Source organism: Acanthisitta chloris, unplaced genomic scaffold (assembly GCF_000695815.1).
Source record: "Acanthisitta chloris isolate BGI_N310 unplaced genomic scaffold, ASM69581v1 scaffold1734, whole genome shotgun sequence".
Lineage (NCBI taxonomy): Eukaryota > Metazoa > Chordata > Aves > Passeriformes > Acanthisittidae > Acanthisitta > Acanthisitta chloris.
In genome coordinates, this window is record NW_008669655.1 from 52,258 (window position 1) to 72,540 (window position 20,283).

The 20,283-nt window shown below is 37.3% G+C and overlaps 1 protein-coding gene across 1 annotated transcript in view; it reads right to left on the reverse strand.

Annotated features, from left to right (window-relative positions):
- The window catches only part of ISPD (isoprenoid synthase domain containing), a gene marked incomplete at its 3' end in the record, with an annotated part of 46,197 nt that extends 26,897 nt beyond the window's left edge, over window positions 1-19,300 (reverse strand). Inside the window, exons 1-3 of the mRNA XM_009073380.1 lie at window positions 19,244-19,300; window positions 15,678-15,827; window positions 1,121-1,225 (exon numbers count right to left, since the gene is read on the reverse strand). Of these exons, the coding sequence (XP_009071628.1) occupies window positions 1,121-1,225; window positions 15,678-15,827; window positions 19,244-19,300 (312 nt within the window). The remainder of the gene's footprint in view (window positions 1-1,120; window positions 1,226-15,677; window positions 15,828-19,243) is intronic.
- Between the last annotated feature and the right edge of the window lie 983 nt (window positions 19,301-20,283).

A 20,283-nucleotide genomic window follows, 5' to 3' on the forward strand; every position in this document is an offset into this window, starting at 1 on the left:
CATGTAAGTACCATGCATTGCAAAGAAAACAATGAATTCATCCCAAAAATGATGTCATGTAAATATGTATGACATAAACTGTCCCTAATTAGAAGGCTAAACAGGAAAACAGACCATAAACTGTTTCAGAAAGACTGTGACTCCAGCAAGAAGTTTCTGAATGCAACCAATGCCCACGTAAATTTTGCTGTTAACTTGCACAGGAAATTTACACTGCAGATTCAGGAAATTACCTTTCTTAATAAGATTTACAGTCATGCTATTAGAAATCATGTCCCATTGGAGGAAATTTACTGTCAAAGACAGATGGAGTGATTTGAGCTGCTTCCAGATCCTTCAATGTGGTAATGAATAAAATAAAATAATTTTTTTTAAAAAAAAAGAAACATTGAAATTGCATGACACAACAGCTACTGAGAAAGAATAATGTCCCACCATCCAAAACAATGAAATGTGATACTTTTAAGCAGCAGGGATGTATATTTTGGCACCTGTACACACACCTGCTTTGTCAGTCATCAGGAACCTGCAGATTACCAGACAAGGCGAATGATGTTTAAAAATTTTCAAAAGATTGTTTGAAGAGATCTTAAATAGTACAGTGTTACCAATTGTAATGAACTGTTCTAAGACTCAAACTGTTGATAGCCAGGTATTTGGCATCAGAGAAAAAGCGATGACCTCATAGGAAAAGTGGAGGAAAATAGACAAAAGCTAGAGAAATAGCGGGAGAAAGCTCATATCATAAAAGAATGTTCTTAGTTTTGGAGATTATGGATTTATAGTTTTACAGATTCTCAGGTTACTCAACTACCCAGTTGGTTTTCCTACTTACAGATAAACACTGTCTTCATTGATTATGCCCCTGCGTATGGCAGAGGTGTTGGAATTTAGATGATCCTTTCAGGTCCCTCCCAACCCAGGCCATTCTATTATTTGCTCAAGTCGGTCTACAGCAATAAGATCTAAAAAAAACTCATGATGATATAAAACCAATTCTGAAATCTGGAAGAAAAATGCCTAACTTACAACTGAAAGCACATCTGAGTTTTTATGGCAATATGTGAATTTTATTAATTTTAAAAGATAACTAAAAACTAGGTATTATTATTGTCTTTACCTTCCAGAGGTCAGCTGTTCCTTCAACAAGTTTGGCGTTTGTCTTACTGTATTTCAGAGCCAGATGCAAACATTCAGTTCCATAATCCAGGTCATAGTCTGTACACTGTGGTAATTAAAAAAAGAAAAAATATGATTAATTAGCCTTAAAGAAATCATACTTTTAAGCAATAACAGATTTTCTTTCATTAACTAAACCTTACATCTCAACACTCCTATCCAGAATAATACATCTGTAGTAGGTAGGTTTGGGATGGATCAGAAATAAAAACTGTTCCAAGAAGCTTATGCCATATTCTAGCTATTCAGCCAAGTGTTAAAGAAGTCAATAAACACTTTCTAAGCATGAATGAATTCAATTAGGTGCTGCAAATATCTTGCTAAACCTTTACATGTGTAATCAATGCGAAGTGACATGTATAAAAAAATTTTGACTGAGTTGAGGAAGGCATCACCAAAAGACATCACTGACCTTCTAGTGACAAACCTTTACAGTATGGGAACAAGTTAATAAACTGTAGAAAAATGACTCTTCAAGTGTCCTGTCTGTTTTGGGCTTTGTAGCATCAAAATAAAGGATGGTAGCAACTAAGAACCTCTGTATTCTTTCTGTGCTTTTCTCTATCTTTTTCTCCAGTTACCTGCACAAAAAATAGCAAAGTCTCATGCTGTTTCATAAGCCTCACAAATAAAAAATGTAAAATAAAAAGAGTTTGTCCACTTTTTAATCGTCTAAACAATATATTATTCTTTCAACACACCCTTTCCAAGCAGTTTGGCTTCCTATAGGTAGTGAATATATGAATCCTACTAATGAGAAACTGAGTAGGGAGCAGAATGTAAAAATCTAAGCGGGTTAAAGAAGAACCAAATAAGAGTGCTGCAATACAACTTGCCTTTTCTTAATTGATTTCCTCAATAACTTTAATAAAACACGCAAAACAAGGTTTTTGTTTCTACTCTTGTTTTATAATGCATCAGTGAAATTCAGGGAATTCATCAGTATTACACATCTGAATTATATTACTAATACACGGAGACATCTTAGAAAAATAATAGTTATCACTTTTATATTATTCAAAGCAGTAATTTTTGTCATTTTAGTCTAAAAGTCATAGTTCTCTACAGAAGTTTTTATGGACTCTGAATTACAAAACGAAAAAGACACAAGAAGAAAAAGTAACTTAAAAAGAAAAGGGTTTCAAGAAGAGACTTTGGAATATTTTTAAATTAAGGATAAATTATTTATAGTCTTCAAATAAACAAGATAACAAAAAAGGTCAACAGAAAGTATAAAGGAATAGGGAACTCTAGCTCCAAAACACTCAAAATTCAGTAATCCCTCAAGTCCAGAGATAAAATGCCAATAAAACTAGAAATGGCCTAGTAATTTTCAATTCCAAATATTTATTCCCAAAATGTTTCCTCTTTTCATTTTGTTTTTTAAGGAAAATTTTTCTGGTAGAACTCAATCTTCTACTAATGCGAATAATACACAAAATGGATGAGAAAACTTCAGAAAAACTTAGTTGTGAAAAAATTTACTTTGAAATAAAATTAAGTTACATTTTTCAATATATGGGTAACAAATGCAACTAGGACAAAACTAAGCAATTCCAGGTTTTTAGCAAGGTATTAATTACAGATAATTAGTAGGGAGTAGAGAAGTTCCATATATGGGCTAAAGAATCTTGAGGGTATTGCTGGCTTCAAGGGATGAAATATGACACAAAGCAAAGTAATAATTAAAAACATATTTCACCAACACTTGTATGTCATGACATTTACCACTCTAATTATCTGTAATTGTTCCAACCTACACATATTGTCATAGTGTACTGTTCCGCAAGTCTGATACACTGATGTCAGAGGAGAACAATGAAATGAAGTATTAGCACAAGACCAGCTTAGTTTATATACTATCCACATGTTAAACAGCTTCACAAGTAAAATTTTAAATCCATGATTCAAGTGCAGAATTTGAAAGCTTCTAAATTACTCTAAAAAATTCAGTTAACAAATTAAGCATTATTAGGGAGTGCCTGTAACAAAAACTTGTGCATCAGGCACAGCATCACCAGCCAGTCATGGGAGGTGGCTGTCCCACTCTACTCTGCACGGGCATTGTGTGCAGTTTTGGGCACCTTGATATAAGAAGGATATAAAGCTATTAGAAAGTGTCCAAAGAAAGGCCATGAAGATGGTGAAGCACCTAGAGGAGAAGCCATACAAGGAGCCACTGACATCACTTGGTTTGTTCAGCCTGGAGAAGAAGCCAACTGAGGGGGAGACCTCATAGTGGTCTACAACTTCATGAGGGGAAGTGGAAGGGCACGCACTGATCTCTTCTCTCTGGTGACCAGTGAGAGGACTCGACGGAATGTTTGAGGAATATATCTAGTAGCTTGTTTTGCAAGCTGCAGTTCAAGATGCAGATTAAGCTCTGGGTGGGAGCCCAAGAGGCCATGAACTGTCAACCCTTTTATTAACAAAGGGCATGAAGACAGGTGGTGCCAGCCAGGTGGATGACACCAAGAGACACAGCAGGAGAGAAGGACTCAAAAGGAAGAGCAAGACTTGCATGCAGGTAGACTGTGAGGGTATAAAAGCTCAGGGGTTCCTTGGTTTGGGGTCCCTCCTTGGAGGTACCAGCTTGAGCTGTTTCTGAGTTACTGCACCATGAATAAATTGCTTTATGGATCGAGACATCTGAGACTCTGCTACAGGAAACCTGGGGTCAAACCAGTAAGGAAATCTGGCCTGACTGTGTGTGAGTGGGGTACGTAGAGAGTCACCGAGGGCACCAATCAATTCACCGCCACTGTGAAGGGGCTTCAGTCCCAGCAAAGTCTCTGGCACTGGGAGCATGACTGCCCGAGAGTCTCATGAACAGTCAGACTAGGAAATTTCCTTAAGAGAAGTGGTATGAAGCTGTGTCAGGGAGGTTTAGGTTAGATAATCGAAAAATGTTCTTCACCCAGAGGGTGGCTGGGCACTGGAACAGGCTCCACAGGGAAGTGTTCACAGCACCAAGCCTGACAGAGTTCAAGAAGTGATTGGACAACACTCAGGCACATGGTGTGACTCTTGGGGCTGTCCTGTGCAGGGCCAGGAGTTGGACTTGATGGCCCTTGTGGGTCCCTTCCAACTCAGGATATACTACGATTAAAAAAAAAAAATCCAGGATACGTATGAAGAAAATTCTTATTGACCCAGATATGCAACCATTCTCATCCTAAGTCTTCTGTATGTATTTCAGTGTAATCTACAGTCAATTTGCAATACAAAAATCTGTTTAAAACTCCTCCTATTTCTAAAGCCCCTTTATGACTGAAAGCCTTTTTAACATAAAGTTTGATAGCGTACAGTTAACTGAACTTGACGTGCACACAACTTTGTGAAACAATAGACATAGTTTAAGTTGCAGACCACAGATTTGAAATGGTAGAAGCGGCTGGAAATACTGGCACAAAACATATCCACAAAAGAACGAAAACATATTAGCTTAGCTCTTTAAATGACAGAGAAGGAAATACGTTACTTAAAAATGCTTTTGTACTGGTGATTATTCAAAGGCATTCTAATAGGTAGTTCTGGGGAGGCCTTTTTGTGGGTGGGGTTTTTTTTGTTTACTTGTTTTCCAAGAGTGGATGTTTTAATAAAGTGCTATGGGTGGAGTGAGATCCAGATTTTAGCATTACACCAATTCTTTTTCCCTCTCCCCCTAAATTAGTTTGAAAATATTTTGATAAATACTACTGTTTACTAAAATGCAAGGTATACTGTTGCTGCTTCGACATAAACATGGAACAAGGGGTTAGAGAAAAGAGCAGCTATGCAGCCTGTGTCTCTCTGCTGCTTACTAATAGTCCATACCCTCACTTGTTTCCAGTAAATATAGTATTCAAATACTGTTCAAAGTATTGTACCTTTATCCTGATAAAAGAGTTTGAACGCATATATGGGAACTGGTAAGTTCCTATAAAGTAGAACAAGCACAGATGCAAAAAGACATTTTCATTACAGCACTGTCATTTTCTCATCTTTTCATCATTCTTTAGTTTATAATAAGGATATAAAATCAATATTATTTATGCCTTAACTGAAAGTAAATCTTCAGATTTGCTCCTTTACACAGGTACCTTTAAAGCCTGCATAGAGCTAGCATTTACACTTGTGTAATCCTTGGCTATGTCATCTTAAGTACTTTTTCCACTGTCAGGAGTAAGTGTCTCCATCTTACTCTCCCATGTAAATCCATTCAGTAACAATGTCAGAACACTTGTGCTCAAAATGCATAACTAATTAACAATAGCAGAGCTTTATGATTTTTCCAGATCCTTGCAAATCAAGTTTCCACTGCTGAAACGCCAGAGTACAACATGGACATTCACCATCAGGAACATTTTACCAAGTTAAAAAGAAGCAGACAGAAGCTCTCACTGAACCTCAATTGCTCCATTTTTCAATTGTACCTTATAAATTTTATTTTTTTTGCCATGGAAACCAAAAAAATGCTCAATCCAACAGTGGATTTGCAGCAAGCACTCAGCCTACAGTGACACACCACAGCTAAATGAGAAATAGCAGAAGCAGCAAATGAAGGAAACATGAATGAGCAAACACTGAGATTAATGTGAGTTCAGATAAGCTCATCTCTGAATTACTAGTTATTAATTATTATTAAAACTGCTGTGACATACATCCAGATGCAGTAGTGTTTCACAGTGGAGAGAATAAAGATACAGCAATTTACTCTCTAACAGAGTTAAGAAGGCCTTTTTTTATACAGATCTGTATCTATATCCCAATGCCTTTCAGTGCCCTCTCCAGACATGCCATGACTTCCCAGCACTATATCATTAGATCCCCCAAATACTTCCTGATTGCCTTTTGGAATATTTTGGCACTCAAGTTGCTTTTATGTACTCTAAATGCCCATTAAAGAACTTAGGCATTGGTTGGTTCCAAGATCCCAGCAGAACAGAAGACAACAGCTGAATTCACATTTCAGCCACAGAGCTGATTCTACAATTCTATGATTAAAGCCTATTCTATAAGTCATAACGTTATTCTGACTGCTACTGCTTCTGCCTCTGCAAAAGAAAGATCCAAACAAACCAATCATCTTGTAAAATAAGCACAAGTGCTCATCTTTACATGGAAATCACAAAAACACTAATACCATCATTTTTCAAATATCCTGTTTGAAAACTACAAGGAGAACCCTTAGCCCTACAGACCCAGAGTAATGCAGAATTCAGTCCTTCCAGAGAATAAGGTCTGCTATGTTGTCCTAGACAAATCACAATCAACCTGAAGAGAGAGAGGAAGAAGTGCAGCTTTCCTGTTAAGGAATAAAAACACAACCAAGAATAACTGGAGGTGCTTTGCCGAGGAGAGAAGGCTACCAGGTAGGCACAAACAAGAAATATCCAGGACTGTGTCTACATTATCAATTTAGCATGAAGGAGAAGTCCTTTCTGGTGCAAGGTTGTTGTGCATCCCTACTCAGAATCATACAAAATACACTTGACTGTGCTGCTGGAGAGCTCAAAGTCATTTCCATCTGGTAGTAACAAGGTGAAAGTCATAAGCAATGGACACCTGTTAAAGGACATCATTTGCAGTGTGGTCACAGGGTGGCCTAGCAGTCAGGACTCAGCTTGCATTGTGTTCAGGTGACTGGCAACTGGGATGAGTATCACTGCTGGTGAAGTCCCAGTTTACAGATACAATCCTGAAACAAGAGTGGATCACCAAAAATCAAACCTTAGTATTTCCTTCTTTGGGCCACACCAGTAGATATATTCCTAACGTGACTCCAACCAAGTCCACACAAACTAACATAAAGAAAATGAGAATACAAACCAGGTGAGAATAAACAATGGCACCTGGTGCAACTAAGAGCTAGTTACTAATCAGATTGACTTCATAAAACAGGACCTGAGTAACTATGAAACAGCATTGATTTTTCTGATCTCAGGAAAGGACATAGGAGTCATTGTAACCATGCAGCTGAACGTGGAATTTCAGACCCCATATAAAATTTCTTTTTTTTTAAAAAGACTTATTTTAGTTACAACATGAAATAAGAAAATGTTCTATGTGACAACAGTAGTAGTCAAAATACTGTGTTAGGATTCATTGCTTACACTTTTAAAATTATCTTGTAAATTGGAAAAATATTGGGAAAAGAATTATACAGATGACAAAGACAAAAAAAATCTTGCCCCCAGTGTAGAAAAAACCAGACTATTTAGGTTACTCTAAGAAAATTTAAAGGAGTAATTGTTACCCAGGCTATTTAGGTTATTCTAAGAAAATTTAAAGGAGTAATTGTTCACATTCTCCCAGTAAAGAGATTTCCAACTATATCAAGTTCTAAAATTAAGCAGCCAACAGAGAACTTAATTGAGCTTGGAAGCAGAGGTGAGCCAAAGTCAGGCCAACTTAAAATGCTTTTTTTTAAAATTTATTTTTTTACAGGTAAGATTATTCATTCTTGGAACAATCTACTTCAGAAAAATCACCTCTTGAAATTATGCAAGATCATAAATGGTCCTTTCCCTTGCCTTTCACTACACTAAACTGTCAATTTTAGTGCTAGATTAAAACCTCTAGCATGACTACCTTATTCTCTTCTTTGCTATCTCAGAATAAGCAGCAGATGACAATAGATGTGGGTGGTCTCCCATAGGCTGGATACCATGATTCTCACTCAGTATTCCACGTTTTCTGAGCCTGTGCCAAGTGGGACATTGTTGTGGGTACAGTACACTTACCAGGGCAAATCCAGTAACACTTAACAACAACACATATAATCCAGTCTAGCTTCCAACTTGAATAACTGCAGCCTGTCTCTTTAATGTATACCTTCCAAATTAAACCTGAAGACAAAATGCCTTTTCTCTGCCACAGAGATGCCAGATTTCACCCAGGGAGTGGAAGTTTTGCGTCACTGCACCAAAACGTTCCAAGAGCTAATATGTGAATTTGTGAAGTGCTTTAAGATCCTACAGGATGAGGAGTGACATAAAATGGAAGTAATTATCCCATTAGCAAAAAAACCTTTTTTTTTTCCCTTATTCAAGGCCATAGAATTTCTCCAAGCATTCTTGTGGCAGAAATTAATTAGGGCAAGGTGGAGATTCAGACAATATCCTGGCTCTACCATTGCGCCAAAGAACTAATCAAGTACAGAGCTATCTCAACTAGCATAGCTTTCTCAATAGACCACCAATCTTGCTTCAGTTTTTGAAGACATTAAAGCATTACTGGCAAATTCATTTAGTATCTTTATCCTGAAAACCATTCTGTAGAATTGGGTATGTTTTAAGGAGAGGGGAAAAAATTATTTATTCCACTAAGTCTCACATCAAAATTGCTAGAGTAAAAAGATGCCAGATGAAGTAACTTTATTTATTCCACTAAATCTCACATCAAAATTGCTAGGGTAAAAAGATGCCAGATGAAGTAACTTTGAGATCTCTTTGAGAAATATCTCAGAGCTACAACCTGAAGACTGTACCAATTAGGATATTCATTTCATTTATGTAAGGTTAGCAACACTATACCTAAGCAACAGTCTGTGTGCATCAGCCTGAAGATGAATGAAGAAAGGCAGAACAAAATCCTCTGCAAAAGTGCATTATTAAAAAATTAGCTCCATTGCAATTTCTCATCAAAACAAAAAATTTCAAGTTTTCAGCATGAATTAAATAGAATAGAATTCAGGTTCTACTGCTTCAAATAAAGCTCCAAATAAATAGTATACAGCTAATTAAAATTAGGGATAGGAATTTTAACAAACTATTCAGCCAAGCAGGTTGATTTGGACCAACAAAGTAGGTAGTTACACTAAAACTGTAATTACCTGTTACATTTCATAGGCAGAATGCTGCCTTTAGAACTCCATACGAAGAACATTGGCTTGTAGTCTTCAAATAAATCATACTATGAGATTACTATCATTCTAGTTACCTCTTGTCTATGTCACAAATCACTTTTTGATTCAGTATTTCAGAATACCTTTAATGAGAAGGAAGAAAATCTACAGACAAATTGGCACGCAGAATTAGGACAAATACCAACCATAATGGTACATGGCATATATTTGGAAGACTTGAACATAAAATGACAAACACAAAAGCAAAGTGGGTGACCACTGAAGCTGGTGGAAAAGGAAGTGGATCTCCATACAAACACACAGAGCACATAGAAACTGCAAAATGAATTTGAAGAAGAAATAGGTAAGATTATCATCCTTACAATACAATATACACTTAATAAAAAGGTGTCTGATGCTTTTTTAAAAACATGAAGGCCAAGAAACAACCCACTACAGCATATGATTAAACCTCTGTATCTTACTTTTTGTCACACATTAAGAACAATGTGTCATGATTTAATCTAAGCCAGCCACCAAGCACCACACAGTCACTCACTCAGTCCCCCACCAGCAGGATGTGGGGGGAGAACTAGAAGAGTAAAAGCTACAAAACTAATAGGTTGACATAAAGACAGTTTAATAGGGAAAGCAAAACTGTGCACACAAGCAAAGCAAACCAAGGAATTAATTCACTGCTTCACATGAGCAGGAGCTGTTCAGCCACCTCCAAGACAGCAGGGCCCCATCACACATAACAGTTACTTGGGAAGACAAACATCATCACTCCAAATGTCCCCTCTTTCTTCTTCCCCCCAATTTATGTACTGAGCATGATGTCATATGATATGGAATATCCCTTTGGTGAGTTGGGGTCACCTGTCCCAAGTGTGTCTCCTCCCAATCTCCCATACACCCCCAGTCTCCTCTCCAGCATGGCAGCACAGAAAACAGCAAAGGCCTTGTTTCTTCTTCCCCCCAATTTATGTACTGAGCATGATGTCATATGATATGGAATATCCCTTTGGTGAGTTGGGGTCACCTGTCCCAAGTGTGTCTCCTCCCAATCTCCCATACACCCCCAGTCTCCTCTCCAGCATGGCAGCACAGAAAACAGCAAAGGCCTTGGCTCTGTATAAGCTCTGCTCAGCAATAACAAAAACATCACTAGATTATCAACCCTGTGTTCAGCACAAATCCTAGACATAGCCCCTTACTAGCCACTGTGAAGAAAATTAACTCTACCTCAGCCCAAGCCAGCACACAATGGTGATCTCTTTTTCCATCTTTTTACACTACCAAAACTGAACAGCTCTGACCCATATCACCAATTCATGATGCAATAGCATCAGGCACAAAAAAAATTTGCTCCAAGTGAATGTTTACAGGAGGTAAATATTAAGTTGTTCAGCCTTGCAACAACTTAGATGCCTTGACATACACAAAGTTTAATGTTTGATGAATGTTAAAAATAAAGGTTGAAGTGCCTTGAAGATTCAGATACCTTTAGTCTCAGGAGGGAGGTGAGCAGCGTTTTTTTTCAGGATTCCAGCACTAGAATTAAATGCCCAAATAATACCTCACTTATATTTTGACCCTTCGGTCCATTTCCTGAATCTGACCCTTGCTCCCAAAGTTGCCAAAGCTTTAGTAAACAATTTGTCTGCTACTGTTCATCTCATCGCCTGTTGCTCCTGGCAATAATACTTTGACAGACATTGATTTCTTTAACAAGGAACGAAGCCACAGGAAAATCCCCAAATCAGTCTAGACATTTTGCCTCGAAGGACTTGCTTGACCTATGCCAAAATATCACTAAACTGCTACAGCTGACTCCACTTCCCAGCTACAGAGGATACTAAAATGCTTCACACATGTTTGAAGAAGAATCCCAGTAATGTGGTGCCCTTTCAAAAAGCACTTTAGAAGTTTACGAAATCCACATGGAATACATTCCCTATTATTTACATACAGAAAAGACAATACTTTGAGCTAATACTTCTACAATAGGCCTAACAATAGCCAACTTCCCTTCTTACTCTGGCAAAATCTTCCCTGAACATTTGCAGGGGTTTGTTAGAGGAGAACAATTTTGGGATTTCCTTTTCTTCTACTAATGACCAGGTTGGACAGTTTGCAGAATATCTCTTCTCCCCATTTCAACCCCATCTGCAGACATCTTGTAATGATTTTTTGGGGGGACTGGAAAAACATCTGCCTCCCAGAATTTAGCATCAAAGTATTTGCATGATTCCCTCTAACACACTATTGTTTTGTATCTTGTCATTACTGTGTTTATATATAGCAGCTCTCTCCTACATAGGCAGATGCTGGAACATCCCATAAGTAAATGTGATTGCTTATTATTAAAAAAGTGGTCAGTGTTGGCTATCAACAGATATACTAATTCAGTGTAGTCCCCAAAAGTACTAATCTCTACATAGTTCCTATGCAGATTAGAAGGAATCCCTAAAATCAGTCTGGTCTGGTTGGATATCTGTAAGGAGGTTATAGACATGCATCAGAGAAACATCTCTAAACACATTGACGCTCATTCTCCTTCAATGAGTGTTCCTGCTTCCTGTTCCTATTTTTTAACACTTAATTTTTTTGCTTCAGCTTCATTGTTCTGATTAGCTAAATATAAACTTCCATAATCTGCAAAAGGTCTATCAACAGATGATTTAACTAACTATATATGCAATACATACACACACATCGCCCCCCCAAGTCACTCCTCTTCTGCTTCCATTTTCAGCTGTTTCTCTGCCAGATCATGAGAAGTAAACTTTTTAAACGTGCCCACTATCTCCCTTGCTTTAGCAGACACATTTCAAATGCACAATGCCTTAAGTTTGGGCATTTCAACCTTTATATATTGTGGTTGTGTTACTTTGTAAGGCAATGTGACACAACACAGCAAGATGCTTTACGTTAAAGACAAAAGATCTCTGCGATCTATGTGCATTTCACAGTATGCCAGAAACAAGTATTACAGAAATCACTCTCAGCCTACTCTGATTAAAGGAAAGATGGCAGTCTATCTGACTTCCTGATACTCTAATTCCTTAAAAAGACACTGCTCCAGGGAACACTTGACTTTTGGTAAGTGAAGTCTTACCCCCACACACCTCTTCCCAGGCCTGCAGGATCATACTTTGTATTTGCTCCTCTTTAAATTAAAAAGCTGAACAGAAACATGAAACTACCTTAAGCAAAAATGAACAAGTCTGGTCTAAGGAATTTACTTCTTATTTGCTATCTTTGGAAAGGGATAATTTTCAATTAACACTTACACTTTACTGATTTCCCTTAGGGCTGATAAGAATAGAAAAGAAACATGTATTTCCAAAGATCAGGAATTTAATTATTATGAACATAACAAAATAAAGACAAAAAAATCCAACTGGCTGGTTTTGTCCCAGGTACATTAAAACTGAAGTAAATCATGGGTTCTGCCATTTTTTACAACTTTTCCACAGGTTTTACTACTTATTAGAGATTTGCATTTTTGTTTTTAAAAATTTTAAGTTGTCCTCTAATAATATTTATTGTGGTTCATTACATTGTGCGGGAACTGAGAAGTCACAAATTAGCCATCAAAAGACCTAACAGTATCCAGTACCTCACAAACAAGTAATGAAGAATGTTTGTCTTAATGACCTCTCAAAGCCATTACAAAGACAACAGAGAACATGCAGTTTTTAAGCAACAAACTTCAAAAGGTTTCAACAGCAGTACTATAAAGCTGAGAAGTTAATAGTTATGATGTCAGAAATCTTGACATCATCACAGTTAAAGCAGAAAACAACATATATCAGGGCAAAGATCTGTTTGGAATATTTATGTTGTGGGCAACTGAGAAGATGTATGAGTGAAAACTAAACTGAGATCCAGAACACAAAATGAAATGCAGGCAAACAACTTCACTCAACGTCCTCAAAATCTCTGCTGGATTTTTGGCAATAAACATTAAGGGGATTCACTGTGGTATACATATAGTTTAAGATAATACTGTAAACAAATATTTGTATTAGCACGCAAAATTAATTGAAATAGCTTCAATGGGGCATGTTTTTTGCCCCAAATCATTATAATTTTTTATTTCAGCAAAAAATGGAAAATGTTTTCTAAGGAAATTATTTAATTTGATAAAGATCGTACAAAAGTACTTTTCATATATTAATAGTGTTAATAACTTATTCCTTTCTAGTGCTAAATAAATTTAAAACAGGAATTAAAGGAGAAGGAGCACTAGTCTGCTCTGCCCAGATGGGTACCAGACAAGAAGAGACAAAAAAGACTGTAGATGGCAAACCTGTAAGGATCAGAGAACTGACCTTTAATTGCATGTTGCAGCTTTGTGGTCAAAATACTGAGAGCCCTGACATTCATGCAAAAGAACACATCTGGAAGCAAACTCTCTAAAGCTACCTACTTACATCAGACAATGCATTTAAATAGAGTGAGTTTAAGGGCAGTATTCCACATCACCCAAATGTAACTGAAAAGCGTATTTTATTTGAAGCAATAATTCAAATGGACAGTTGCTTTCTAAGGAATGTATGTTTGACTGCTGTTTTTCCCCACACAGTTGTTGCATAAAGGTCACAACTGTATAAAATACACAGGAGTGGGATCACGATCCCATGCCAAGTCAGCCAAAATGCATTCCATTCCCAGCTTTGTGAATCACTTGCAACATGAGTAACAATTACTTTCTCATTGTTTTGGTCCATCTGTACAATGATACTTACCTAGTTCACCAGGTTGTTGTGGGAACTAATTGTGGCTATGTTAGTATTTAGGAAGCACCATAAGCTGCACCAATTCCTGCAAATATCTGTCCTACAGTAGCTTGACTAAGTTTTTCAGGACAACGATTATCAATCTTCTTTTATTAGTTTCTACAGTTCCCAGAACAATAGGTTCTTAATCCTTGACTTGGACAGCTAGACACCATTGAAACATAAATACTTAGGAAACAATATCAGTTGAGAGGTTTCAGTGAAGTGTTATACTTCCCAGGCCTCCAAGGCACAGAGCATTTAAATGACCAGAATTTGGCCAATGCAAAGGGAACTGGGGACAAGGAACCATAGCCTTGGTTGCTTCTAACAACTTTGGTGGCTTGTACTTGAAAGAGCAGGGATACAAAAAAGAAGACTGATGGAATGCATATGTGAGAAAAGAACACTATTCAGAGGAGCACAGGGACTGCAAATATAGCTGTCTTTTGAGTGAGGCATTGAGGGCAAGAGGTTTTCATGTATTTGCCAGCTCTACTGTATCTGCAAACTATGAGCAAACACAGCAGAAAAAAAACAGGAGGCTGTTGGGAGGTGTTTTGAGAAACAACACATAAACATGCAATTCATCAAAAGAGATACATATCAACAAGAAGGAAAGAGCTGTATAACCAACAGTATCTGTTGTCTCTTGAGATGTGTTCTATGCATATATAGGCTGCCTTTACGATGACTATATCCACTACATTCAAAAGAGAGTTTCAGAAGTATCATCTGTGTGCCATGATATACACCAAGAACATCCCCCTGCTTCCCTATCATAAGTAAAAAGGTTGGAGCCACTCCGATCACTTGAGTAGCTCTTCATTTTGGACAGTCCTTCATCTTCAGCATATTTCTAATAGCTTCAAGTATCAAGCATAAAGGGTTTGACATGGAATTTGTGCCAACATTTTAAAGTAAAACAAATACTGAACAATAAAGCAATAGCTTCTTTTTCATTGCCTGTCCTTGCATTTATTCTGTTGGTGACTTCTAGGCTTTGTACCCTCTGAAAGTATCAGAAATTTGGGTTTATTTACTCTGGAAATGAAAGACTGATGGGAAGAAAGACTGTCAGCATTACTGTGAAAAATAATTCCTTCCAAGTGACAAATGAAGAAATGCTCTGCTTCCAGCCAGTCTGGAAGATACCTGGAGGACAGGCAATTTCCACAAGGTGATGAATGAAAAGGAAGTACAATGCTAAGACGAAAGGCTGGAGTGTTTCCAGTAAACTGTGAATGCAGGGTGGGGCAAACGAAAGCAGTCTTCAGGAAGGATGGAGGCAAAAGAGTCAGGGATTAATACACCACTCACAGTTTTTATTTTCTTAAACAGAGTTGGTGTTAAAGCAATATATTGGGAATAAAATGGAGAATTACAACAGAGAATAAGTAAACATTATTTTCAGCTACTAATCAATACACACATGCAACAAGAAACAAATTAAACATTTACCTAGATGTATCAAGTTAATATCCCAATATTTTAGAACAGCCTGTATGCCATTATTGTATGTCATTATTACACTGTGCATCCTGAACTCTTTGATACTCTCAGTCAACAACATATAGTTAATACATACCTAACTTTAAACACATTAACCCACTCATTTAAGTAATGCATTTAATGCACAATACAAATTAAAGCTAGTCTGTCTTTCCAACAGTTTAGACCCATCACCCCCTCTTGTATTTGGCAGTTTAATAGTTAAAACACTCGAATAGGTGACAATGATAAGGCATTTTCAAAAGACTGAGAAGGAATACGCATACAGTTTGATATAATCTGAAAGAGATGCTGAATATCTATCTTTGAAAGTAGAAAATTAAATTTATTTCTTTTTTAAAACTAAAATACATGGGAAAAAAAAGTCTTACCTGTTGGTATGCTTCGTAGATGATATCAAACAAGAAAGCCTGAGGCATTTCACTCGCTCGGTACCTGGCACGTTCCAACGAGTGGTCTAAACAGCCATCTGCAGCAGAGGCAATAACAGTGGAAACTAGAGGACGAATTGCTCCTGCTGCCTGTGGAATAAAACAGAGAGACATGAATATTATTAATAATTATATATATCAGATAGCTGTAGTCAGAAAAAAGTGCTTTAAAATGTATCTTCTTAAATAAGAATCTTTTCTAGATCTCATAATGCCTATGTCATACTACTTAGTCTGTATGAACATAACAGAGCCAGAGAAGACTGAATAGGTACACAGTGAGGGAAAACTTACCTAAAAAAAATAATATCTTAAGTGCTTCATAAAAACATACTGCAAATACATGTACAGATCTGAGATGCTCTTTTTTCAGACTTCAGCATACATAGTAGGTGGTTTGTGTGAGGACAGCTCTAGGCCTATTCAGATATACCTGAGAGGTCTTGACAATCCACACCACCTACTGCTTTCATAGATTACAGTTTGGCTAAACTGCTCAGAAATAAGCAACATGAAAAGTTTCAGAAAATCAAGCTTCTTCCTCTGTGTTGAATTCACTCTGTGAAATACTGAGCAACCACACTAAGCAGTGAAATCATGGGGAACAGAGAATATACATCTGAAAGCATTCAATATTCAGTAGCACTGTGCTCCAGAGCAGATATTTAAATGCTTGTATTTCAGTTTTAGTTTTGCTTAGGTCTGAGACACATACCTTTGATCTTTTCATCAATGTATAGTATTAAAGATCTATGGCACCTCTGAAACAGAACTCTCCCAGCTGGCTTTAGGCATTTTGATACCTGAAAGTTACCCACAATTCATCAGTCATTTATCAAATGCTCACATGAACTTTGGAACCAGCTTAAGGCAATTGAGGTGAGAGTTGTCCGTACAATAATGAAGAAAAGAGTACAATGGCAGAACATGGCTTATCAAGCCACAAGGCAAAAAGCATGTTCACTAGTAATGCTAACCACTGAGAAAGGCATCTTCACACTATACTGCTTTGTATCAATATTTTAAGAATAATAAAAAGAACAATTGATGCTGTTCCAGAACATTTGGAATTATCCAACATCTTAAATCAGTACACCTAGAAAACCACTCCCACTTCTGATATTTTTCTCTGCAGCCACAGATGATTTTCTGAGGTTTAGTGAATTTTGGCACAGAAAAAAAAATAGATCCCTTATCACGTAAAATAAGAGCACTGCTATTATTGATTTTGTTTATGTCTGTTGGCAAATCCTGCCCTCATACATGAGTTCTGTCCATTCTTAGAAGATTTCTGACCTCAGATAAGCATACAATGGCAGAACTAGACACCAAAAGTGAGCCCAAGTTTTTGTGCTCTCAGAAGAGAAAGAACTAATTGCCTCTGCTCCCTCTTTCACACTACTAAACAATAAACCAAAGAGAAATGCAGTCAGCGTGTTGAGCACTTTATGGGCTTTAAATTACTGCTTCTTAGTTCATTCTTTTACAGAATGAGAACAGAGATGTGAACCAATTTCTCATGCCCAAAGACTTCTGATATTCATGAGCTACCAGAACAGGGAGAACAGATAAAAGATTCAAAAGATTCATGTGACAAGAGAAATATCTGAACTACTTTCTCAAAATCTGAAAAGTACTTTTTCTTTCTAACACACGAGAAGAGATATCTATATAAAACACTACATGGAGCACAACACTATCATCCAAAGACAAAACACGGTACAGAAAGATCAGTAAAAACTACAAAATCACAGAACTGTCTGTAAAGGATCTTGAGAGATCATCTAGTCCATCTTCCTGTCCTAGGCAGGATCAATTTTACTTCTGTAATAGAAAAGACAAACTGAGAAAACTAAACACCACTGTCATTTTATTAATACATCAGTGTATTAAACGAGGTGCAAATTTAACAGATGTACTTAGAGCAAAAGCTGTGCATAGCAGAAGTAGAGAGACTGAATTAATCTGCAACTTGTCCCCTCTCTATTTCCTATGATTCAAGGACATGGATTATTACCTCTGTATCCCAGCTGCTGGGCATTTGGGCTATGTTATTTTGCTCTGCCATCATATTTTAATTGGTCACACACACACTAAAATTATAAAATTAAAAGGTCATGAGAAAGGAGAGAGAGCAGCATGCCAGCCACAGCTTTTTGGTAATTAGCTGTTTGAATTTTTTTCTGAAACAGTTACCATTCCAGAAAACCAGTTAGCAGAAGAGGATTTCTTAGGCTGATCCAATATATTATTACAGCTTTTAACAATCGTGTCACTTACTTTTTAAGCATAAAACAGGCTGGAAGAATACAATGTGACTTGCGTAACCAAATCTCACAAGTGAAACATGCACTCTGAGGAACAAAAAAACCAAGCTACAATTCTAAAGAAAATTGAATACTCAAAATTATATTCTAAAAAGAACTCTGAAACACATTGTTTTCTTGCCATCTGGTTTACTGCACAATAAAAATTTATGAATGTCTGTAGTGGTATCTTTGTGACAATACTAAACCACATCTCCTGCTCTGCTGAGGCCTTGCCTTTCCAAAAGATTCAGAAAGAACCAATTTCTACTAAATACAAATGCAACCTTTTTTTTTAAACCCCCAATTAACTTTTCAAGCAATTGAAAGCTTTACAGTACTTAAAATTTAACAAATGCATTTTCCAAACAACTACAGTTTTGCTTTACATTGCATCAGAACTCAGTCCAGCATGGCAGGCTGAGAGTTTCTCACCTATTTTCCCTCCACTTCAATGAGAAATCACAAGTTGGGCACAGTAAGATTTCTTCTGCAGCAGGTCCACTCAAACTACACCTGACACTGACTGAAAACATGAAATTTAATACAAAGAACAAGATTCATGTCTGACTTCTGGTTGTGTGAGGGAGAGCACCTCTATGTATGCAGTAACAGGATAATTAGAAGTAATTTGATTTCAAAATAAAACCTCAGATTTTATTCCAAAAAAAGGACAACTCAGTCCATGACTAAAAGCAGAATGCAGGGCTCTAGTACTTAGTGAAGCCAAGAAGTTTCTACTGCACAGAAATCCTTCATATGAGGAGCAGCTGGGGTCCAAAAGCCCCGAATCCATGAGCTACAGAGTAACTTGCTACGGTGCAGCACAGATCCAAAACCTTAAAATCCTGCAACAGGATACAGAAATTGGCTGTTTATTTCGCCCAGTACCGGATCACATTTCTGCAGGACCTTTCTCCATCACAGTACACACACATGGGCTCCCTCAACCCGATGATGTGACCCAACACAGCACATTTACCACCTCAGTGACATAAGAACTACATTAGTTCCTCAAGCTGCTTTCAGAGTGGGTGAAATTGGGATCAAGCAAAGGAAAATACTGGCCCATGTATGCCCTGCACTGTTTTCACATGGCACAAGAGAGCTAAGTCCCTAACAGAGGAAACCTGCAGTGCTGCCAGCGACATTCTCTAGCTGGCATATGCCAACACAGCTGCCAAACCCACGCTGGCTTACACAGCCCTCACCACACACTTCTACTTCCAAAACTGGCTCATGGGTATCTTCATTCATGGTGTAGCACAATATTTGGCATGCAAAACCAGAAGAATTGAGCTGTGAGGTTTGCTCTTACACACAGGCCAAAGAGGGGCACAGTTTAAGATATATGGCTCATTCTGTGGTATTTCCTTCCAGTTAGCACATGCCTCCTCCTCCCTACTCAGAAAAGCATAAAGCCTTTTCTGAATTCTACTCCTGGCAGCCTTGCAATGAACTGAACAGGGAATTTAGGTACTTAATACAGCGATACAGACTACATTTTTTAGTTCAGAAACTTAAGCATTAAGACACAGTAGGGACAATAATACAATAAGGCACTATTGTAGCTAAAGGGACTTTTGTCCCTGATGATTGTGGGGTGTAAATGAAGAACACAATCATCCAGCTAGTCCCCATCTATCCAGTTACAAGGATTTTCCATGTTGTTTTTGGTGGTAATAAATCAGTAACAAATAACTATTTCCATATTAGTAAAGAGAGTATATGCTAAGTCTCAGGAATTTGAATTTTGTTTGTTCTAATTTGAGAAGCTTTGACTTGCTATTTATGCCAAGAATGCAGAGGTATTTGGCCTGGCTCTCCAGGCAAGAGATTCAGACATGAACTTACAAAAAGAATAAAACAAAGAAAATCTGTCCTTGTTTAAAATTATAAGTACTTGTTAATGTCACTATAGTTTTTAAAATCTTTTTTGTATTTTGAATGAGTGTATCACAAAATACAAATGCTGTGAGTCTAAAGCAAGTGCCTGGGGCTTATACTGACATTTCCCTACTCAAGAGTACTGGTCTTCCAATTTCTAATCATTTTGACCCAGATCTCAAGTAGCTCTGCTTTCAAATCATACATGAAACGCATCATACATCCTTCCTGAATGTGAAGTGGATAGTTTATGGATAGTTACAATGGATTTCTTTAAATGTCCACTTTACAGCCTTCAAGCCACTCCACTTCAAAGACAGTCAAGCACTAGTTTTGGTGAACCTGGCACGTCC